The sequence below is a fragment of the Denticeps clupeoides genome, chromosome 11 (assembly GCF_900700375.1).
Source record: "Denticeps clupeoides chromosome 11, fDenClu1.1, whole genome shotgun sequence".
NCBI lineage: Eukaryota > Metazoa > Chordata > Actinopteri > Clupeiformes > Denticipitidae > Denticeps > Denticeps clupeoides.
The window spans coordinates 12452834-12477192 of NC_041717.1; the positions used below are offsets into that span (position 1 = coordinate 12452834).

The window sequence follows — 24359 nt, forward strand, 5'->3', positions numbered from 1 at the left end:
GCATGCGCGATTCATTTGCAGCCTGGACGCGGAGGGCTGTGCGTCTCCTCTCTGCTCTGACTGGCCGCCTGTGGGTGCTTTCGGACGGGAAGAGGGGCTCACTTATATTTTTGATGAAATAATGACTGTTTTGGTCTATTTTAGCCGCGAAAATAGATCCGATGAATCCAAATAAAGACTCCTGGGGCCTACTCGTGCCCCCCCCCGGGTTGAGAATCACTGCTCTAGACTCAAGGCTCCAGGTGCAGGCGGCCTCTTCTGTCTAGAAAAGGTACTGCACTTCACGAGTCAAGGGCCTTTCTTCGCCACCAGCTAATAGTACGATGTGATTACGTAAAAATCCATCCAAAAATGTGCTATGAAGATATATACATTACAGACCAAACGTTTGGACACACCTTCTCATTCGATGTGTTTTCTTTATTTTCATGACCATTTACATTGATAGATTCTCACTGAAGGCATCAAAACTATGAATGAACACATGTGGAGTTTTGTACTTAACAAAAAAAGGTGAAATAACTGAAAACATGTTTTATATTGTAGTTTCTGCAAAATAGCCGCCATTTGCTCTGATTACTGCTTTTCACTCTTGGCATTCTCTCAATGAGCTTCAAGAGGTCGTCACCTGAAATGCTTTTCCAACAGTCTTGAAGGAGTTCCCAGAGGTGTTTAGCACTTGTTGGCCCCTTTGCCTTCACTCTGTGGTCCAGCTCACCCCAAACCATCTGGATTGGGTTCAGGTCCGGTGACTGTGGAGACCAGGTCTCCACTTTTTGTTAAGTACATAACGTCACATGTGTTCATTCATAGTTTTGATGCCTTCAGTAAATGGCCATGAAAATAAAGAAAACGCATTGAATGAGAAGGCGTGTCCAAACTTTTGGCCTGTACTGTATAATATGGAAGATTTTTTTACGCATGGAATTTCACCAGGACCAGGGTCGAAGTGGGTGTGTACCCACAGTAAAGACTGTAGAGCTTATCATTATACCGAAGTACGTCACGTACATGTGATGGTGACTCTGTTTCTTTTTTATTATCCCTCCTCTATTGTCCCGTGTTGGCAAACTGCTCACAACTGGATTTAGACGCATTTTTACAGATGCACATGTTTCAAACCACACACCCTGTACCAAACATCATCGATCAAATACCCCGAAATCCGAGCGGGAAGAATGACTGGAAGTATGGAACTGGCCAAACCCTAGATGGCAGTATAAACACGACGTCTCCAGAAGGAGTGGTGATACTGATAGCAAACAGCAGGTGGCGCCAGTGCACTAGTAAAAAAGCCCTTTCTGTTTAAAAGTGGCTTTTCTGCTTTTCAGGAATGTTCATACTACATTCATGAATACAAACGCTATTTAACCAATTTTATTACGGCATATATACAGCGTTTATTAAACTGGTACTGTATAGACATCAAATACGGTAAACACTCATAACTGTATTGTCATAAATGTATTGCTGTTCATTATAGGTTGAATAAAACACTGCAAATGTTATTAAAAGTACTTTATTTTGCATCAGATTTATATAAGGCACAGGTTGGGTTTGTAGAACAAATATATTACTTAATAACAACAATTATTTGTGTTTAAACTGCTGACACTGGACATAAAAATATAAATACAGGTAACATTTTTGAAATCTCCCTTTAAACGTTTGAGATGAAAGTGAATACTCTTAGGAGAACTTTCAACTCTAACCCGTCTCCTAAATGTAATACTGACCTTCTTTTTGGGTTACTTAAGCCAAAGATTTGAATCCAGAGGAAATACAATCTACACATTAAAACATCCTACTACAGAAATATTCACGCTTTTTCATTATGACCACAATCAACTGGCAGAACATTTGATTCCGGCCATTCAGGTCTTTTGTGGAGATTTCAAGTCTTAAGTAACGACACCCATGGATGAGAGACAAAACGAACAAACAGATAAAAAAAAAGAACAAAGGCTGTAGCTCTGAAGCTTTTCTAACACTGAAAATGTCTTTGGTACAGTAATCCCTGAAATTGCTAACACTGTGTTGGTAATAATTTAGTGTGAAATGATGATTGCATTCTTGTTACCTGATCAGCACTGGATAAAGGTTTGGTCTTGCAGACTACCAAATGACTGGAGCTTCAGTTTGCATATTACAGTGTAAACAACAATGCTGGCTAATGAAATACTGTAAATGCTGATAAAATGCTACAATGCAAAACAGTTCTTAGGAGGATTTGTTTGGAACACAAACTCTTCAGTTCATTAACTCTTTAGAGTCGGAAGTGAAAGCTTCGTCTTGCACATGTTTGTCTTTTAAGCTCAGTTGAAGTGCAAATATATTCATGCCTTTAGCCTGATTATAAGGCCGAGATTGTATTTCTCACTGATAAATTCAGTCTTTGCCGTACATGAAGGAAAAACCTCTTAGTCTTCTCATAAATACTAACTGACCACGAAAACACGCCATTTTATATCCCAGTCCCTCGGTTATCAGTGCTTGAAAAAAAAAAAAGGACTCATGCTGTCCAACAGAGGGCAATAACGGCCCATGTTATCTGCTGTGGAAAAAGGGAGCCGTCAAGGAGCAAAAGTGCCACTTGTTTCAAAAAAAAAAAAAAAAGTTTACAAAGCCACAGATTTATCTGGCAGTGTACAGCAAAATGGAGAAAGATTCCCGGCCCAATGGATGCTACTGAACTGGTCACACTAGCAACAAAGGCAGTAAAGCTGTTTCTCAGTGCTGAGGAACGGATGCCTAGGAAATATATACATTATAAAATACTTCATTCTTAATCCTTCATTCTGTCAGTCTCTCCAAGAGCCACCCACACGCACACACACACACATACACACACACACACAAATAACAAAATTAAAATGTCACAAGGTACATGCTTTTAGCAAAGGGCTGGTTTGAACTACACTTCTAAGCCCTTGACAATGCATAGAGTGAAGCATTCAGACAAGCACAAGAGAACTTTTTATGATCGGGCGCAGTCGTTTAATCTTAAACAAACTTTCTAGCTTGCAAAATGTTCTGCTATCTACATTAGATTAGCCGGGGAAATGGGCGCAAGCGCACAGATTTGCATATTTCTCAGCGAAACTACTCATACCTTTTTTTTTTTTGGTCTGCTTTAAATCGGTTCTATACCTTGTGGTACAACCCAAGACTGCAACAAATTTAAAATGCTAAAATGCATAAAGTCTGAGTCGGTAACTGTATATATCCCTCCTGCACATTCCCACTTCAGTTCTTTCATTTCAATTCCAGGTGCGAAAGACATTAGACGTGGGACATTATGGGGATAAAACACTCTGGAAGTTATATTACCAGGGACGGCTGGGTTCATGAGAACCGTAACAAAGGTGCACTGCTTAGTTTGGAAGTGTGGAGTCAGACTGTTGTCTCACTCTTCCACATACTGCTCCTCATGCCCATGGAACTCTGGGATTGGTCTGTGCCACTAGTGTCCAGGTCCTGTATGGAGTTCTTCATGGTCCCGTTGGGAGCGTTTGCAGCTGAGGTGGCGCTGCCAGTAACTGTGCCCATGACTGTCCCCGCAGCAGTGTTCAGTGGGAAAGAGCTACGCTTGGCCTCCCTTTCACTGGCAGCAGCCAATTTGAGGTTGTCCCGGCTGGCACAGCGTCGCTGGGTGCCATGCTGCGTGGCCACCCTGCTGGATACGGATGGGAGCAGCGGAAAGGGTTTCCGGCCGCCACTGCTCCCACCGTCGCTGCCCTCTGAGGGGCTCGTGGCCACCGCCTCCCCCACGTGACGGCCGTTGGTCAGTGGGCCCGTGTGACTCTCTGATTGGCTGTTACGGAGGCTGCCATTTTCACTGGAAGCGTGCTTGTGGTGGATGACATGCTCCACGCCAGGAGGGCCCAGAACTCCTAGGCTTCCTCCTCCACCATTCCCTCTCAGGGCTTTGAGGCGGTAGTGGCCCCTGCCGTCCCCCCGGTGGTAATATTGTGTGCCGCTGGCTTTAGTTCTGCCGGTGGTCTTCCTCCTCTGGGGCTGCACAGGGGCCGTGGAGTTGAGGCTGGGTGGTAAATTGTTTGATGGCTTGCTGCTGGTCTCGACACTGGCGCTGATGTTGCCACTGGTGCCCAGGTGAGCTCTTGAAGTACTGCTACCATTTTCCTGGGTCGCCTGGAGCAGGTTGGTTAGCTTACAGGGGCCAGGGCCGACACTACTGGTTCCACTGGGTGTGGACGAAGACCTCGCTGAAGAAGAGTTGTTGGCCTCCCCCGGAGGCAGGAAGCCCACGTAAAGCTGAGACCCCTGCTCTGAGACGCTTTGCACACCAGCTCCGACTGTGCAGGTGTGGCTGTAGGCCTGCATGGGCTGGGAACGGCGGTAGCCTGGGCAGCATCCCAGCCAAGAGGCCTGGACATCCAGGCGTCTCAGGCAGTGGTGAGCCACCAGGAAGATGCCCAGAACTACAACTGCCACTCCATAAAGACAGCTGAATAACAGGCTCTCCCTGTCAGTCTGCCAAACGGCCATAGCACCACAGCACCACATGCCCAGAAACAGGAAATGAGTAGTTAGCAGTGCCAGAAACTGCACTTTCAAGGAGTACTGGTCCTCTACTGATGGTCCAGAATGTATTGGGCCAACCACAGAGTCCGTGGAAAGCAGGCTGGTACTGCCACTTAGTGCTGGTTGGGTCTCGGGCAAAGGGGAGGAGACAGCAGACACTGGGACCTCTTTGGAACTCTGGGAGTCCTGGCGCCTCAGGCGAGCAATGGTGCACAGGAAGTAAATCCAAGTCACCACCACTGCCAGGCTGGCGGGGACAAAGAAGGCCCCCAAACTTGGCCGCCACACCAACCAGCAGCTGTCAAGGGGTCACAGGCAATAAAAAGGTTAGGTTAGGGGGTCACATGCAGCCTGACAAAGCCCTCAAAAGTAACACAAGGACACTTCTGTACGTTTAAATGGCTCATTAAAATGGACCTAGCAGGAAGAGGAAGCCACAGATCTGCAGTAAACATGGGAATGACGTGACCCAGGTCATCCTGCTGGAGGCTTTGTATGATCATACTCACTAAGGATTGTTGTCCCCATAGTTGTTTATGTTGACAGCTGCGGTGATGCCACAGATGATGAGAGGAACACCTCCAGCTATTAAATAGAACCTGCACAATGGAAAGAGGTATATGATGGATTGTTCACAGTGAAAGAAATGCCAGCAATGAAAAATACATTATATAAATTCAATGTCATGATTTGATATATGCAAAAAGATGCTTATGAATGACTACATTATCATACACTAGCCTGCAGAAACGCCATTGGATTTGCCGCAAAGTTGTTTTGATGTATGTAATTTCACAAAATTGTATTTTTATTAATTGCACGTTAGATTAATCGCATAACTGTGCTGAGGATGTGAGAGGGAAACCATTTCATAAAGTCGTCGTACATTTTACTAGATTTCCCACTTTATAAAGTCTTCCAAAAATGTCATAATAACAATAGAATGTGTATCTATTGTTTTAGAAATCCCTGTTTCAGTTATACAGTCATTGCCAATGCAATGTTATATAGTGTCCTTTTCAGAGGGGTTTTGGGCTTCTGTGTTAGGGGAACTTCTGTGCAGTAAATAAAACCGGCCCATGCTGTTCCCCACTTATCACCAGCAGTGGGAGGCTCTGCACCATCCAGCAAGACAGAGAGGGGGAGCCAGTGTGTGATTTATGCCAGGGGCCAGGCTCCATTGATGGGCCAGACCGAGTGGGCGATCTGAGGGTCGGGGTAAGCTGAGGCAGGTCAGCTGTACAGTGTGGAGATCACAGGCATGGCGAGACCGCCCAGGCAGTGGCTTTGGGGGGGTGGTCTTAAATGTATTGCTGACAGTACCCCCCCCCCCCCCAACCCTTATCCTTATCCATGCTACTGAGATTTATGATGGCTCCTAACCTCTTCAACCTCTGTCTGATTCATTGGTCACACATTCTTCCCCTCTGCATTCACAGCATGTCACTGATGCAGCATTTGGACCCTGCAGATTTCCCATCTTTCTTTTCATTTAAATTTTTGTTCTTGCTTTCCCATCATTTTAAATAACAGATGGGCCATGGTGCTCTCTGGACAATAGTGCTCTTTGATATGGCTGAGGTTTATGAATGATGGTGGTCCTTGTGTCCCAGACTCAGACTGGTCCCACTTCGCCATTGGCTTGCATGCTGTCTTCAGTGCTAAGCCTGCTCCTGCCTCGCCCTGATGACGTTGCTGACCTGAGCATGGGCCTCTGAGTGGGTGCTGTAGCAACCTCTCCCTCTGGTTGCCGTGGAGATCGCCATACAGCTTCTTTGTAGATAACCCTGGCGCTGACCCCAATCCATAGGAGGGTGGCCAAGGAGGAGTAATGCAAAGCAATGCCCACCTAAGATGTGTAAGACACACAGGGTATTACAAGCTACCCAAACTTTCAAACTTTTATCCAAAACACACACATACACACACAAAAGCACACATGTAAACTTTCTTAGACTTGGGGCATTTAGGGACATACAGCCTGGCAAACAACTGGGTAGCTTGTCAGTGTGATGCCTCCGGCAAAGACTGTTGTAGTCATAGCGATGTGGAAGGAGGTGTTGAGAAGCGTGTGCCAGCTTTTTCTGGTGATCCTGATGGAGCTACAAGAAGACAGAGAGGTGAGTGTAAACTCTGCATGTGTACGCAACTTATATAGAAGATTTTTTTGAAACCCTTGAAATATTTGGACAGGGGGCATAGCAATTATTATTCATCAATACATATTACTGCAGAATTGTTTTTATAAATGTATACAATGTAACAGTATATGTATATCGTTCCTTCATACCTGTGGTGCAAGATGTGTGTGAAGATGATGGTGAAGAGGCAGAAGAGCAGCACTGCAGTGCAAGTGTACACCACTGGATGAAGCACTTCCACTGGAACGAACGAGGGACCCGGGAAGGCTGGAACCTCCTAGAAGAGATGAAAGACAAGAAAAAGTTCAAATGCACCTATTGCTTTAAAATTAGTTTTAAGGGGAACCAACCAGATAATGGCTTTTTCATATTTGGAAGTATAGAACAGTGCCTATTATTATACATTTAGCTTACGTATTTCACAAAAAACAGAGCTCACTATCAATGTCCAATAAAGTATAATTAAAAACAAGCTTTGAAATGTTGCTCTTTGTCAATACATTGAACACAATGTCTTTTTCATTGTATCTTCAAGGCCTTACTTGCAGCACAGCATAGTTGCTGAGCAGCGAGCAGCGCAAAGTAGAGGTGGAGGCGTCACTGTAGGCTAGATGGCAGCCATCTTGGCTCCAGGTGCCGTGCCGCCCCAGAGCCCGCAGACTCCAGTGCGCAGCCACCGGGTCGCTGCCTGGCGACGAGTTGCGCAACGTCACGGTAACGGGTTCTGAGTGGTTCCACATGCTGCAGCCATCTGAGGCAGAACACAACAGTGAGCGTTAACGGGCATTAATTATACATGTAATATGAGCTATCAGGTCGGGCAATGGTGTTTCAAGTAGACGGTGAAACGCAATTGGATTAAATGTATTTTGAGACATGGACGTCTGAATTCTGTGCTGTAAATGTTCTGTTATGTGAGGCTGAAGACATAAATGTGTGTGACAGGTTTATCCAGACTCTAGCGAATTACCAAGGCCAACGTAAATGACGGGGGTGTTGACAGTGCGGCGACGAGAATGGTCGGCCATGCTGCTGGAGTTTGCCGAAACGGGGAAAAACCTTCCGGTGCGGAATGCCACAAACTGCAGTTTGCATTCTGGAGGGGCGTCAGGAGGAAACAGAGATGCTGGGAGAGAGACAGAGGCCAGAGCGATGGCATTCTGGATGGACAGAGAGAGAAACGGAGAGAGATTTTATTTTTGCCTTCAAGGTTCCAAGGTTTTCCCATTTGTTGACAGTATTTTTTATTTACTTTGTGAAGGGACAGGCTGCATTGTTTTTTTACCTTCAGCGGGAAGTTGTTGAGTGAGGTGTTATGAGCGCCTGCCATGCACCGGAAGAGCAACTGCTGCTCCTGTGGAGACTCTTGCCCGTCTGGACCCTGGCTGAACGCCGATCCTTCCCTCCTCTGATAGGCTGTGCAGCTCATTCCAGTGAAGTGTGCGGGCCGGATTAGGTGTGCCAGCATCACAATGTTATGAGAGGTCTGTAGCGAAACAAACAGGAAAATGAACATCATCCAATATACACACAACCCACTACCTCATTAACTAATTAACTAAGCATCTCAACACAATGAAGGTCATTACTATATTCAGGAATATCTGATATTCAGGGACTATGTGAGATTGTGATATTTCTTTGAATTGAAACATCTGTACATAGTACAGCATCTGTGCAGAGGCCCACCAGTGAGAGGTCCTGAGAGCCAGCGTGTAGCTGAGGCCAGGCGAGAGTCTCCAGCGAGTGGACGATGGAACTGCAGGCCCTCTCTTCCCTCTGGGCCCGAGAGAGAATCTGATCTTCCACCTGCATCAGGTTACTGCCCATCTCCACCAGCACCTGTAACAGCTGAAAGACATATATACACACACACACACACACACACACACACACACACACAGGCAAATCAATACAATAATACAAAGTGAGCACTAATAATGTGAAAAGAGAATAATTACTTTTAAACTGCTACTGGCCAAATAATAGTGACAGACACACTCAGACTCACATACGTAATTCACACACACCTCACGTAGATGCGGAACAAAGTCCATAAATTTCTGCATCATCTGAGCTACGTAGAGCACGTCCACTGTGTCCGTGAAGCCCGTGGCCTCCAGCGTGTAGGATCTCACCTGGTGGGCCAGTGCCACTGCATTGGAAGTATTTATGGGCATCTGAAAAGCCAAAAAACGAGAAGCACAAACTCATGATAGGACAGCAATCTGAGTTCATGTATCCAAAAACCACAACCAGTGAGTTGCCCTGGTAAACATATTATGCAAATGTTAACTCCAATGGCTGTTTCACATCTTAGTTCGTTGTGGTTCGGTTTCCTTTCACACAAAGTTGTGAACTACATGTTTGTGTGAAATTGGAGGGACATCTTCACGATGAAAGTCAATTTTTGCGGGCTGGCTGTTGCCCTGGCAATTTTGTTTTATAATATGTGCATTTACCATTTTAGGCAAATCATGCAGTCTGAAAAGGAAGCACATGCTGAACCACTGGAGCCACCAAAGGTGCATATTAAGACAAGGAAGTGGCGTGCATTAAACCTACAGAACAGATGAAGATACTTCAGAGGATCCATCATGTTTGTATATGAAAATGTATATGAAAAACCATGTGATTTATAGCATTTGGTCCTGTTTGGTTCAGTAAGTGTTCTCACAAGGCACACCACACCAGAGCTCGCTATTAGATTTGGATCAAGACCACATCTTTTTGTGGGTCTTGGTGTGGATGTTTTACTGTGTTCACAACGAACCACACCAAGGTTGGAAACAAGTTTAGTTTGATTCAAATGGACTAAAGCCTGTAGGTGCCCTAAAACACAACATCGATGGAAACCAACCAGTATGAAGGTGTGCAGGACCCTGGTGATGTCATTGGTGTAGTGGCATTGGGAATAGTCCCCCTCCTCCCAAACTCCAGAGCGGTCGCAGTAACGTGACGCCCTCTTCTCCTCACCTATGGAGAGAGATGGGTAACGGAGCGGGTGGCATGGAAGGTAGGATGTGATGCCAGACAGGGTCCTCTGCCACCTGGGGTGAAACATTATATTTACATTTTCTATATTTGAAGTTGTCAATACAATGTGTTATATCTTTATGTATATGCATCTACCGGCCACTTAGAAACATCCCATTCCAGCTTTTAGTCCATGTAAGTCTAATACCTTATGTGCAACTGACCTGAACTCCCCTCTGTTATTGGTCACCCTCTCCTCTGGACAGAAAGAGGCGCTATTTTCAAGGACCACGATATCCACACTGCGGGAGGCGTTGCCACGGCCGGTGGACACCACACACTTCCATTCCCCGCTGGCCTCAACCAGCACGTTGGACAGGATGAGCTCGCTGTTGGGACACAAAACCAGCACATCTCACTCCTGTACACTGAACCCCAGCATGCACTGTCATCAGTGGCATTAATTCAGTCTTCATTTGTCTTTGCAATCGTTGTTTCAACAACTTTCATGCCTACTTGAGTGAATTTCTGTATAATCATTCAAAAACGTTTGGGCTTTTACTGTCCACCTGGTGATGAAGGTACAGTCGTGCAGCTGGTTGCTCTCCAGGTGAACACCGTGCTCAGGGTCGTTGCTGACCGGCAGACCGTTGTGACTCCAGTGCAGGGTGGTGAGCTTGTCCACAGCCGCGGCTGTGCAGTGAAAGGGCAGCCGGTCACCTTTAAACACCACCTGCCGGAGCGAAGGCAGCAGGGACAGGGTGTGCAGCTCCAGTGGACCTTCTGGAGGAACACAAGACAAAGACTTCAGCCATGGCAGGGAGAGGAGACAGGAAATGTTCACTTTTGTCCTGTGGGGGAGTTTTATTGTTGCAATATCATTATTCAGGCCCATCAAATTGTTTTTCAAACAAGCCCCAGTGAAACAGCTTGTTTTCCAGGGCCAAGGACACTGGAAGGGAGCGACCATTCATAACGGCTAAAACCGCAGAGGGGACTGGTGTAGCCGGCAGTCGCAGCTCGTGCAGTCCAACACAAATAAGGACTTGAGAGGAGGAGGAAGGGGGCATAAATGAGCAGATATGAAATCAGTACCAGAGAGAGGTCGGATTCGGACACCCCGGCTAAGTTACAGTAAAAAATGCAGCAGTGCCGAGTTTTTGTTGTGGGATCGCATCATTTTCACATGCTTGCAACATCTTATCCAAATACAGCCGGACCCCCAATCGCACAGCTTTGGGTTACAAAGATTCCAGCACAAGCACACATGTGACCTGTTCTGTTAACCATTACAGACCGATCACAAACCTCTATTAATTTAGCTGGTGTGTAAGATGCATCCATATATGGTCACACACACCTGTGTAGTGTTCAGACTTTTGCAAGAATCAATTTTAGATGTCAATTAGAACAAAAATATAAAAAGAAACACCCCTACATACAGTACAGGCCAAAAGTTTGGACGCACCTTCTCATTCAGTGTGTTTTCTTTATTTTCAAGATTTTCTTTATTTTCAAGACCATTTCAATTGGTAGATTTGTACTTAACAAAAAGTGGAGACCTGGCCTCCACAGTCAATGGACCTGAACCCAATTGAGATGGTTTGGGGTGAGCTGGACAGCAGAGTGAAGCCAAAGGGGCCAACAAGTGCTAAACACCTCTGGGAACTCCTTCAAGACTGTTGGAAAACCATTTCAGGTGATGACCTTCAGGTGACATCAAGAGAATGCCAAGAGTGTGCAAAGCAGTAATCAGAGCAAAGGGCGGCTATTTTGAAGAAACTAGAATATAAAACGTGTTTTCAGTTATTTCACCTTTTTTTGTTAAGTACATAACTCCACATGTGTTCATTCATAGTTTTGATGCCTTCAGTGAGAATCTACCAATGTAAATGGTCATGAAAATAAAGAAAACACATTGAATGAGAAGGTCTGTCCAAACTTTTGGCCTGTACTGTACATATACTTAAAAAAGTATTTAAAAGTTTTTAATCTCCCTTTCGTTTTTTGTTTACATACATTATATACTCACAACCACACAGTTACAGTATATAAAGTGGGTACAGAAAGTATTCAGACCCCCTTAAATGTTTCACTCTTTGTTATATTGCAGCCATTTGCTAAAATAATTTAAGTTCATTGTTTTCCCTAATTCACTCTGGTCTGAATAGATTAAAATCTCAAAACGTATTGTATACATAACATATAAAGTTGTCCACCATCCCCCACCAAAAATTCTAAAAAATTGCTCTAAATGCAAAGAAAGACTCACCGCAGCTCAGCTGGCTCTCTTTGAGTTCACGCAAATGCTTGCCGTAGAGGCTTCTGGGATAGGCACAGAGGGTGTCATCACTGAGCCGAGCAGTACTGGTACGGAAGAAGCCTGGGACCCAACGCAGGGCGCAGTCGCAGTGGAGAAACTCTGAGTTAAAGTTCCTAACAGGGGGGTTGCAGCAGAGGACTCCATTAATCATGGGAAACGCACGCCTTTACTTTAATGGCGCGCACGGGTAAAAACAGATCGGAAGAACATTACAGGATTATCCCGTCATGTGTGACAAAGGACCCCGGCTTCTCTCTGCAAGGTGCGCGGTTGCTGAGAATCTACAGTCTGTACTAGACTGGATAGTGTTTACATCCAGTGTTTGCACAAGAGATTGTTTGGACCTAAAAACATGCTTTTCTAGAAGACCACTGGACAAATCCAGCTGGTGTTAAACAGAAGCATGATCCTGGAATAACATGAGCACTGTTATGGTGTTAAGGTGAAGGGTAGGGTCATTATTATTCCAAAATGAGTGTCTGTGATATCAGGTCATGCACACATGGTTACACTTAAAACTAGAAAGCTGATGTTCTTGACAGATTTAACTGGTTTGGTTTTAATTTACGTGTACTTACACTAACTTAAGAGAGGGAAGGTCCTGGAAGACTGTTTGGTCCACCGAAGAGAAGATGTTGCCCGAGAGGTTTCTGTGTGTAACAATTGCAACAAACACATCAACAAAACTACAGATAACCGCGTCCATGTTCAATAACTAATGCATTCAATCTGGGAATCTGCTAAACAAACTGCGTGTTTATATACTTACAGCCTAGTGAGGTTGGAGAGTCCCTGGAACATGTCTGAAGTCAAGCAGCCAATACGGTTGTTAGACAGGTCTCTGCAAAACACAGCAAGTCGCATTGAACCTTCAGCAGGAGCGTTAGAAAACTAGTTTTCTAATTTGACCTACTGAGATGTTTGACCTATACACCATATTAGTTCTGCAAACCTGCGGTCAGCATTGGGCCTGAAAAGTGACCAGCTTGAAAAGATGCATGTCAGTGTCCCTAATAATCTGGCCAGGAAGCATAAACATGGCTCGAGACTCACTGATACATTGCAAAATTCCACTATAACATCCTGATTGGACCTTCTATTGGACCAATCCCTAAACAAGGATTGAATCTAAGGACAGTTTAGATCAATCCTTGATGCAAAAGCAAGGGACTGCGATTGCTATAGCATTGTAGTTACATTTACGGGGGACTTTACTGCCCTTAACATTCAGAGAAGACTGCAGCCAGTACTTCAACCACAGTCTCCAACCCAAAGGCATGTTTCGCAATGCAAGCTAAACAGCTAGAGCATTGTTGATTTAACAGTTCACTGAAGAAGTCATTGTCAGAACACAGGGCTATAAATATAGCAAAACGTTCATTATTAAAGTTTTTTTTTTTAAGTGAGGTTTATTTTGTTGGCTAATAAGACATTGCTCACAAAATTGAAGTTGACAGAATTGAGCCACACTCATTTATCTTCTTGTTGGGTAAATTATATTGCATTAAAATAATAAAATAATAAAAATTGCACTGCATTTTAAGGCGTTAACCCAAATTACAGTCTGTGACAAATGTACGAGATCAATGTCCCCCTTAACTGGCACACTGCATTCAGAATGAAGGCAACCACACCTACACTTGGGGTAAAAGCCTGCCTAAAATGGCTACAGTATTCAGGGGTTTGATAGCAGTATGTCATTTCTTATAAAAATGTCACAAATATAAGTTTACAGCTTGCTGTAACACAATAAATGGAGAGCAGTTAGTCATTTGATTTTATGACTTAATTTACGAGTTGCTTTTGTTTTATGTGCTTACTGTGCATGGTGATTTATGCCACTAGGCTGTGTTATAAGTTAGCAACAAAAAAGCATGCACCACTATGCTGTGATGTGTTTTGTTGTGCTCTTCTTATTCCTCAAGGACAGCCTGTTTCCTGCACAACAACGTTTAGCTTAAAACTATTCATTTCCTTAACTGTCTAGTTATCCAACTAACAATGCTTTATGTGGATTGCAAAGGTAAACAAAGAGCAATGTCTGTGGTAGACAGCAGGCACACTTACAGCTTCTTCAGTGATGTTAAACTCAGGAAGGCTCCTGGCATGATGGTGCTGATGAGGTTACTCCTGAGGTCTCTGTGGAAAAATGGAACAAACAAATAAATAAATACAATGAAGCAAGGATTACAACATACTCTCCACCACCCTTGTAAGGCAGTTGTAGAGATTATTTTGTAAAAAACATCAGCAGTCTCTTTTAAATATCATATTTAACTCCATTGATGAGCAATACCTGCTGCCTAACCTGTGACATAACAGCAATAAAAGTGATGCTGCAATATGTTTTTGTAATTTGCATGCTTGAACGTCTATGCAGAACTAATATTAAAACAATGATTATTACATAACTGTTAAAAATGATCCTATAATCAACAGAATCATGATTTTATCCAATATCACATATATCCAATATATCAGATTCCCGCTTGTATTGAGGTTAAGCTATACTGTTAAACATCAGTACTGTTATGGGTAAACATGCCTATTATGTGTTTTGTTTATGTTATACATTACATTTATGTTGCCATAAATGTGAAAAAAGGTTAAATCTCAGCCTGTTCGGTTAACCAGTGAGTACATAGTTACTCAGGGATGGGTTAAGTGCTGTGGGGATGTTTATATTTGTGCAGCACAGAGACAGGACATCTGTATTTAAAAAAGAAATATTCCCACACCCACGTAAAATACAAAATGTGCCAAGAATTTATTTTTAAGGTCTACGTTTCCGTCCATGTTGGTCAGGTCCTGACCAAACCACGTTCCTCGTGCTTGAATGTTTATTTGAAATGGCGAGGAACTGTTGCCGGATTTTAAAGGCTTGGAAAGAAGAGCCGGTGAGGCACCTGGTTTCGGAGCTCATGGGGATGCAGCACAGAAGCAAAGAAAACACCGCTGGAATTCGGCAGCAATGAGAATATAGAGATGCAATTTTTTTTAAGGGATCAGTTTGCTCTTCCCACGATTAAGTTACAATAGCAAATGCCAAGGCCATAAATATTCATATTCTCTTTGAAGATTGTGTTTCAGGCCGACCAGATCTCCCCACCTACATGCTTTTCACATTGCTTTCCTACAGCCATGTGCTGAAACACTTATCTGCATGCACCCCCACCGACCAGAACCAGCCTGAAAAATTAACCTTTGAAACTCCTGGACTATTTTCATTAGCCAGGAGGGAATAGGGAGGTTGGAGCAGGTCAGCATTAACCTGGGATATGAACAATACATTCTCCAGCAGAAACAAGCGACTGGTCCCAGTGGAAAAATACAGACGGATTTCCATATGGAGGCAGCAGAGTTGACATTTTGACCCTCTTTTCCCGTCGCTTAGGGAGGCAACAATTGCGCAAACGGTCTCACAAAAATCCATCCAATTATCAGGTTTGCTAAAACCATCCCTTCTTGCCATGAAAAAAAGTAATATAATCTAATACACACCAATGAAAGAAATAAGTGCACCCTGTTCCCAAACAAGGAAAATCCTCAGACATTACTAATGGCCCTCTCGGCATCAGCCCAAGTATGGATATTCAGGGAGTTATTTTTGATCACATAGATCACAGAGTGGAGATCTCAAAATGGATTCAATATGGGAGCGCTATTTCTCATCTCTCTTGGCAGGAGCTACAAAAAGGGCCCTTACTCAAGTGAGGAGACAAGAGCCCACGAGACTTCAATGTGCATGCATCAAGAAAAAAAAATCCGACTAGGACAGACCATGATATGGAAACAATGTAGTGTTCTGAAAGAGGCCAGATACTGTTTATTCCCTTGATTTACAACCCAACACCTACGCCATTTGGCTTAAGACTCTAAACTCAGTTCACTTCTTTTTCTAATCACGTCTAGTCAAATAAAAATGACTTGTTTCCCAAAAAAAAGGGTGTGGGAAATCATCAGAATGTCCTGTTCCTTGGATGAACGTGCTCTACTTTAGACCAGCAGTCTCCTGGCTTCGCATTAGATGAAAGCTCAAGAACAGAAGTCTTTGGAAGGTGTGAGAGGTGAGAGTGGCCACTCAAAAGTTCACTACTATAGAGATAGAGGGTTCAAAGTCTTCATCAACAGAAGAAAAAAAAACAGACATCTTAAAAATTGTACAGTGAGCTTCAGTGAAAGTTTGTGTGTGTGTAAAACATGTGCACTTCATTTACGCAATGTACATTCTCACCACTGGTGGAATGGTTTACATTAGGAACGTGGTAAATTGTTTACGTGAAACATATTGCATGTAACAGTTTTCATGACTAGTATTAACATTCTAATCTGTATATCACAGTGGCGTCAACAGTAAAGCCAATAAAAGCAATAGTGAACCGAATTGAACCGATCTGCTGTTTACTGTCCCCGTCTCTGGAGTAATTTATGCATGCGACTACTGCGTGCACGTGGGTGCGCTGAATGTGTGAACATTATAGTGGGCCACTGTAATTTATGTCATGGCGGGGCCATGTGGCCTAAAAAGATTTTCAGTATAATACAATGAAATGGTTGTGAATATGACAGAAAGCATCAGTAACTACTTTTCAAAATAGTGAAAGTGATTACTTGTCAGGTGTGACACGCCACAGCAAGGCATCCAGTGCATACAGTGAAATGTGGTCTCTGCTTTTAACCCATTCCCTTAGGGAGCAGTGGGCAGCCATGAAAGGCACCCGAGGAGCAGTGTGTGGAGACGGTGCTTTGCTCAGTGGCACTAAGATATTTTATCACATGGATACAAAAGTAACCATAACTGTCATCATTTTCAAAAGAGGATAAGTGCCTGTGAACTGAAGTCTACTCTGACTTCCTAGAAAACATCCTTGTGACAGTGAATAGTGAGACTTATGTAGACTGAATGAATGATGTCTGATTGAAAGATCTCAGAATCACGATGAATGGCTGAATCTTCCTATATCTGAGTTATAAATTGTTATGAATATGCAATTAAAATGTAGTCTAGCCTTCATGCATGTGCCTGCAAGAATAAGTATGTATGAGTGAATGTGTGTGTGTGTGTGTGTGTGTGTCCAGTAGCAGTGGTGGAGATGGTGACCAGGGCAGACAGAACAATGGTGCAATTTCCTGGCTGGTGTGTCCTAGGGCTCATTAGCAGGCTGATGAAAGACAAGGTTCTGCCCACTGTTTCCTCCCACACGTCAACACCGCCATCCCAGCTCCTCCACTGGGCCACGCATGCATCCTATCGCTCAGAATGCTGACTCAAATGGATTGCAAAATATCAACAATCAATGCTACACCTCAAAAGTACTGCATACTGCATATCCAAGTTGTATTCCGAACCAGAGACATCACAGAAAGGGGCATCCCCAGGCTGTTTGGTGCCCTGGGCGAGCACAAAGTATCAAAGACAAAAACTTACCAAACTCACCCCCACTAAATCTCATGGCACCACAGGACACAAACATTTAGTTTGACTTTTTTCATTCAGTATTGAATCTGTGGTATCGCACATTTCCTTAATGGGTGCATCTGAGCTATAAACACCAAGAGCCATGGTCTCACAAAGCAGGGACACTGAGTGCCAGAAACCTAAAAACACACAGTTCAAAAAGGTCAGGGTAGTGTGAAGCTCGACAGACCCACAACAGATACACTCTCTTATCTCCAAACTGGGTCAAGAGCCCTGGAGAGAGAGCACAGATACTGCATGGCAAGAATTTGAGGAGGGGGTCAGTGGGATAAGATGAAGGTCCACCACTACAAATGAAGGTAAGAGGAGTCCAGAGGAGCCCAGCCCTGCTGATAATAATTGAGGGTTTAACAGTTAGTATTGGAAGAAAAAAAATAATACAAGAGAAATACAAATATGCATTCTGCCAGTGGTCATGTCTAGATCTCTCAAATAATTCCAATCCGCTTACTTAAATGCACTTAAAACCCATTATGCATCAATAGATATGCGGTGCAGAGACAGAATTGGCAAAATTTGGATAACCTTTTTTCATAATGATATTGGAAGAAAGCATTACAGACAGACTGTTTTATATAGTCTGTAGAAACACATTTCCACAAAGGCTCAAACTATTGGTGGTTGAACAAGGCAGACGTGTAAGTGTACCACATTGACATTCATTTTGCTAGGAGGGTTTGGACACAAGTTGTCCATTAAATTGCAATTACTGTGTATGTTGTTCCATTACACTTCAACAATAACTGTTGGATTTACCTATTTTCTATTTAATCTTGAAAACAAGGATTTGAAAGATCAACGTACAAGTTGGACTTAAATTTCTCCCCTGTCTATATATACTGTATATACTGTATACTGTCACGGTTGTTGCCTGTGGTGAGGAAGGAGGACGCATATGCATGACCCATGGGCGCACAGACACGAACAGGGCAGCTTTATACAGGCAGAGAGAGAGAGAGAGAGAGAGAGAGAGAGAGAGAGAGAGAGAGAGAGAGAGAGAGATATATATATATATATATATATATATATATATATATATATATATATATATATATATATATATATATATATCTCTCTCTCTCTCTCTCTCTCTCTCTCTCTCTCTATATATATATATATGGGAAAAGGGGAATATATATCCCCCCTAATAAACATTCACAACAAAGAATGGCGCTTTGGCTACTGCCTCGAAACCTGAATTCGGTTCAGGTTTGCAACTCCACATGTGGTGCCTTTGATTATCCTGTGACAAAGTACATCTCCACGGTTAGACCAGAAGAGGCTATTGTCTCCTTCAGGTGGGCTTAATACCCGAGGCTGCCATACGGACGTCTATTCTCCTTTTCACTTCCCCCACCCCCCTATGGTTTTCACCCTCCTAAATGGCGGCGAACCGGGGCTCCTCTGAAGAGTCATGTTTGTCTGGGACTAGGGCATAAGCACCTGGGGGCCCTGGAGCAGGCCAGGCAGGCAGGAGATGCGAGGCGTACCACCAGGCATGGAGGCTGTGGGCGTCGGTCATGAGGGTTATTATGGAGAGCACCCCATTTTTTTGAGTGCTCCCATTATGGACCGCGGAGTGCTGGAGATGGAGTGCTCCAGTCACATTGTTCAGGCTGTGGCCCTGGGCACCGGCGAGAGAATGACAGAGGCCGGGGAACGGCCACTCATTATCGTCAGACTGGAATCAAGAATTTCCTGTTTCGCTCCATTAAGGAGGGGTTTTTCAAAAAAAAAAAAAAAAAAACTGAGAGGGAGAAAGACGGAGAGGGCATGTTGTCCTCCTTTCTTCCCCTTTCCCCAATCCATTTCCCTGCTCCCCTGCAGCCGCGGCTGCTTTGTACCAAGCCGGTGTGGCTGTTTTTCTGCCTAGAAAAGGGGTCCGAACAGTTAACAGGCACCCAGGTCCCTGCAAGAGGCCAACGGAGGCCATTTTTGTGCTGCGTGTCATTTCCTGTCTCGCTGGCGTCTCCCAACACAGAGGCCCTTTCTCGTTTATTTTTACAGTTTCCTTTTTCGCTTTTTTTTTTCTTTCCCTGTGCAAAGATGGGAAGGGGGGGTCCAGGCATGAGCAGAAACATCTCTGCATAGACCCCCCCGTCCCCAGCACCCCACCCCATACCACCTCCTGTCCACTCCTCAACACACCCACACACACACACACACACTCACGCTCACAATGGGGTCTCTGTAGCCCAGCCCCCAAACTTACTCCTGATTTTCCTCCCCAAAACAGGAAACCAGGATCTGGCCGACTCTTGTTTTTCTACTCATTTCCTGCTTCCCTGCACCTTCCACCGATTATTTTTCTTTATTATTGTTTCCCTGTCTGTTCAGATTAACTCCACCATCATCAGCACCCTGTTTCTTTTCTTTTTTTTTTGCTGCAGCAGCCAGGAAAACGCCACCTGTGGTATTTGACCATAATGAAATAATGACAAATGAAATCAGGAGCATAAATGTTGCAAAGAGAACATTTCACTCGAGTTTCTTCCAAAACGTGTCTCTTGCAACAACAGACTACAATGTAAACTTTCCCCTGCTCACGCTGAAGATATTATTGTGGAAAAAAGCCGCGTTTAGATCTATCGAAGACTAACATTTCCTGTCTTAATTCTGATTATATGCTTTCCTAGACTGCTTTGGTTGTACTTGATGCCAAGAAAAACTCTGAAATCGTATACGGTTATGGACGCTGGCACTGAGGCTTTCGTCTACGGCTCGACGGGAAACATGACAAAAACAGACTTTGGCAACCTGGACTGAAATTGCTGTTCCTGTGATCTGAGATCTGCGTTCTCATGCCATCCATGGGAGATTTTGAGGGTTTTTTTATACCTTTGGGCAGTGGTGGCCTAGCGGTTAAGGAATCAGACCCGTAATCGGAAGGTCGCGGGCTCAAATCCCGAACTGCCAAGCAAGCAAGGTGGGCGCCAGGCTCCCCGGGGCGCTGACATGGCTGCCCACTGCTCGCTAAGGGTGATGTTAAATATAGAGGACACATTTAGTTGTGTGCACCGTGTGCTGTGCTGTATGTGCTCTTTCACACTCGCTTCACTTGATAACTGCAGGCATCCATGAAATTCGTCCAGGTACGTATCCTTATCTGATTTTGAGAAACATGCAACAAAAAAAACAACCTCATTCACTGATGAATTCACTCACGGGCCCACTGGCCAAATTCTTGATTTCGTTTAAGATGCAGGAATGTCCATTACTGGCAAGCACTAAACATATTAGAAGAATAACAGCCCAAGTCCGATAACGTTTAATTAACGTTAATAACGTTTGATAGAGGCTACTGATGCTATTGCCTTCATTTACCCATGTAAAATTTTTCTTCAGATAGCACCCTTCATTTAGATTCCTTCACCCCAAAAATACAGGACACTTATTCAGCAATGCTTATCAAAGCCACTTTGTTAGAAGTCCACCATTTTTCCCCATCGAGGCCTAGTTTGAAATCCGAAGCAGAGTTCTCTTTTTACCCGCGAAGCTGGCACAACCTGGCACCAGGTTAGGGGCTTCCCTGTCTGACTACCTGCCTGCTCCTGGCTGTCAAATGGACTTTTCCAGTTACTTCTTCCAGGGCTCGGAAACTGAAAGCGCAAGGGATCTGCTGCCAAGGTTGAATGCAATTAAAGTATCGAGAATTAATAAAATATTTATTTGTATGCACGTAATAAGACCATAAAGTCTATTTTAAAACCACAGTCTGTCCCACCTTCTCCTGTAGTGAGCAGACAGCAGTTTGGAAGTTCAACGTTGGCGGCTGACCGCGCGCCGCTACTACCATTGGGAACCATCTGGCAGACACGGCTCGTACTAAATATCAATGAATGGGAACACAATGATGGGCAATGTGTGAATATTCATCCCGTGGGCGGACTTCGGCGTGCAGATGCTGAGAGAGTGAGGGTGAGAAGGAAAAGCAGACAGAGCGGGGGAAAGGAGATGATGGGAGTGATAGGCTAATTCACCGGGAGAAGGCATGAATACTATGCTTATACTGAAATGCTGAAATGAGAAATACTAAACTCTCTCATGAGATGAAATGCACAGAAAACAAGGGTTTCAGTTTATCACTATATTTGCACAAATGCTTATGAATATTTATAAGCATATTCTGTCCTTTTCTGTTTCTCACTCGCCCCAGTCCAGTCGGCCATGACTTAGATGGGCTTGCAATACAAATACACCCCTTGCCTTTAGTTTATCTCATACACACATCTGGAGTCTATCAACTCAAGCACACGCACAACAGCCCCCCCCCCCGACACATATTTAACCCCTTCTTCTCCAAACCATGGTCATTCATTTGAATACGCCCCCCTCGTCCACAGATAAATACTGTTGGTTTGCTTGTAATTGGAAGGAAATGGTGCTTCTGACTAACGTGTTTGTTATATTTCATTATATTTTTGCATTTACTTCGTTAATCTTTAACAAAATAAAAAAAGCAAATGATATATTGTAAACTCAATATTCTATAGAAGTCGAACGAGAATTGCTGGAGTCTTCCTCTCGTAAGTCGCTTTGGATAAAAGCGTCTGCTAAATAAAGTAAAGTAAAGTAAAGTAAAGTAAATATTATGTTCTGAATTAAATGTACTATCCAGTCCTGTGCTCGTTTTTGGAGAACGGCTGATCTCCAAAGCACGTTGGGCTATGACTTGGCGGGGTCTGGCCATCGCCACTACCTCAGGCCGAGGAGTAGAGAGCCCAATTTGCACAGCTTTCCACACTGATCGTTGACTTACCTTCTGTGGAAACAATGTTAACACTCACCATGACTTACACACACACACACACACACACACACACACACACACACACAAAAGACCCTGTTTCATATTATACAAATCTTAGTGCACTCTCTGTCTCGCCATCAGTTACCGGGACTGTGAGCTTGTTTAGGTTGGCATGCATCCTGGTTGGTAGGCATGGCAGCACACAAGATACAAGATGCAGAATTTTTAAGCACTTCCCCCCACCAACTTACTTGAACTTGAGCGCAGGCGCCACAGATATGTCTTATTCTTTTCCATAATCATAGTGAGATTTAGACCTGTTTAGTCTTACCAGCGTCAGCGCAACATTCTCAAGCCCTTGTTTGACTTATTATGGTCATGAGCTCTGATGGAAACCTTCCCCCGCAGTCCTCTGGAGATTCTTTTCCCTGGGTGCTTATGGACGGCTCATCAATTGCAGACAAGAGTGTACTTCCTGTTTGGGAGTCAAGTGGCTTCCCTAACAGATGAAGGGAGCATGCCCTTATGTATATTGCTATATACTAGAATTTATATTGCAATACATTGGTAAATATATTTCAATATATGAGAAACTTCCCCATATATTTGCAATGCCTTTTTTTTTTTTTTTTTTGACATGTTTATTCAGTATTTACAGATAGATGTACAATCACTTTAAGGTATTGTGACTTGAATTTCACTTCAAAAATACAGAAACAACTTAAGCGATAAAAACAAGTCCATAAACAAAAGAATACACAAAAAAGAATTTAAATAATACCTTAATAGAAACATGTCATTTATAACACACGAAAAACCCCAACAGACCATTCTATATAATTTTTTTTTTTTAATATATATATAGATATAAAAAATATAACCATCGCAAAACCCTAATTGACACACAAAACCATTTCTCTCACATTTGGAGATAAGTGATCTAAAAAGGGAGACCATACATTCTGAAAGCTATTTATATTATCCCTAAGCACAGCCGCCAGCCTCTCATGAGGCAAAACTGCAAAAATCTCTCTATACCATTGTGTGACAGAGGGGGGAGTATTTTTTATCCATCTAATAAGAAGTAGTAATTTGTCTATATAATAATCTATAATAATCTATAACTTTTGGCATCAAGTTTCAGTGAAGTTGCTTGTCTTTTAGACGGGAGCCCCAAAAGAAAAAGGCCAGAATCAGCTTTCAGTTTTATCTTAAGGATGGTACTGATTTCATGAGCAACAAAATTCCTAAATCTTGAGATGAGCCTACACCCCCAGAAACAGTGAAAGTATGTCCCCAGCTCTGCGTGGCATTTAACACAGAGAGCCGGCACAGAGGAATCAATCTTTTTCATTAATACTGGCGTTATATATGTAACCTGTGTAGAATCTTATATTGAGTCTCTCTAAGCCGGTTACAAACAAAAGTGTATCTGACACTTTTCATAGCCTCCTGCCAGTCATCGTCTATATAAACATTACCCAGATCTTCCTCCCATTTCCGGGCCACCGTGCTCAACAGTCCAGAGTCTGAACAGTCCAGAGTCGCAATGCCTTTTTAAATATTTAATCTCATTGAATGTAGGAAATTTTTCAGTATATATATAATAATATATTAAATAGTATTATATACGTATTAAATATGTATTTATTCAATATATGAAAACAGCAATAATTGCAGTATTTTCATATATTGTCATATATACTATTTTATCTATTTATATATTGCTTACATATAAAATATATTGTAAAATATATAAACATATATTAACATGTAGAATTCACAATATATGAATACACACAAAATATAATGAATTTAGAAAAATATATTTGTTGCGTATGGGTGAGGCCTTAAAAAAACAGCCAATTTCATGTTCGATACTTCCTGTCTACTCGAGGTTCAAGTGACATGTTCCATAAGTGGATGGGAACATTCCTCCTTATCAGGGCAATGGCTTTTCTCTCTACAGCTTTGTTTACAACAGCAAGTTGTAAAAATGAACAGAGCCTTAGCATATCCAGTATTTTCTGATGATTTTGTTCTCTACAGGTTCAGAAAGCTGCATTTAAAGTATCGAATCTGTCTGAAGAATGTATTTAGAAGAATATTGCTGTGCAAGGTGCATGGTTGTATTAAATTTCTTAG

General features: G+C 43.2%; 1 protein-coding gene across 1 annotated transcript in view; it reads right to left on the reverse strand.

Moving 5' to 3' along the window:
• Window positions 1-1503: 1503 nt before the first annotated feature.
• adgra2 (adhesion G protein-coupled receptor A2) overlaps window positions 1504-24359 on the reverse strand; it is a 47693-nt gene continuing 24837 nt past the window's right edge. The window contains exons 3-19 of the mRNA XM_028996947.1: window positions 14053-14124; window positions 12755-12826; window positions 12564-12635; window positions 11935-12098; window positions 10232-10445; window positions 9887-10051; window positions 9547-9736; window positions 8717-8866; window positions 8376-8537; window positions 7972-8172; window positions 7657-7846; window positions 7229-7437; window positions 6836-6963; window positions 6524-6647; window positions 6246-6394; window positions 5055-5144; window positions 1504-4843 (exon numbers count right to left, since the gene is read on the reverse strand). Coding sequence (XP_028852780.1) covers window positions 3394-4843; window positions 5055-5144; window positions 6246-6394; window positions 6524-6647; window positions 6836-6963; window positions 7229-7437; window positions 7657-7846; window positions 7972-8172; window positions 8376-8537; window positions 8717-8866; window positions 9547-9736; window positions 9887-10051; window positions 10232-10445; window positions 11935-12098; window positions 12564-12635; window positions 12755-12826; window positions 14053-14124 — 3802 coding nt within the window. The 3' untranslated portion in view covers window positions 1504-3393. The remainder of the gene's footprint in view (window positions 4844-5054; window positions 5145-6245; window positions 6395-6523; window positions 6648-6835; window positions 6964-7228; window positions 7438-7656; window positions 7847-7971; window positions 8173-8375; window positions 8538-8716; window positions 8867-9546; window positions 9737-9886; window positions 10052-10231; window positions 10446-11934; window positions 12099-12563; window positions 12636-12754; window positions 12827-14052; window positions 14125-24359) is intronic.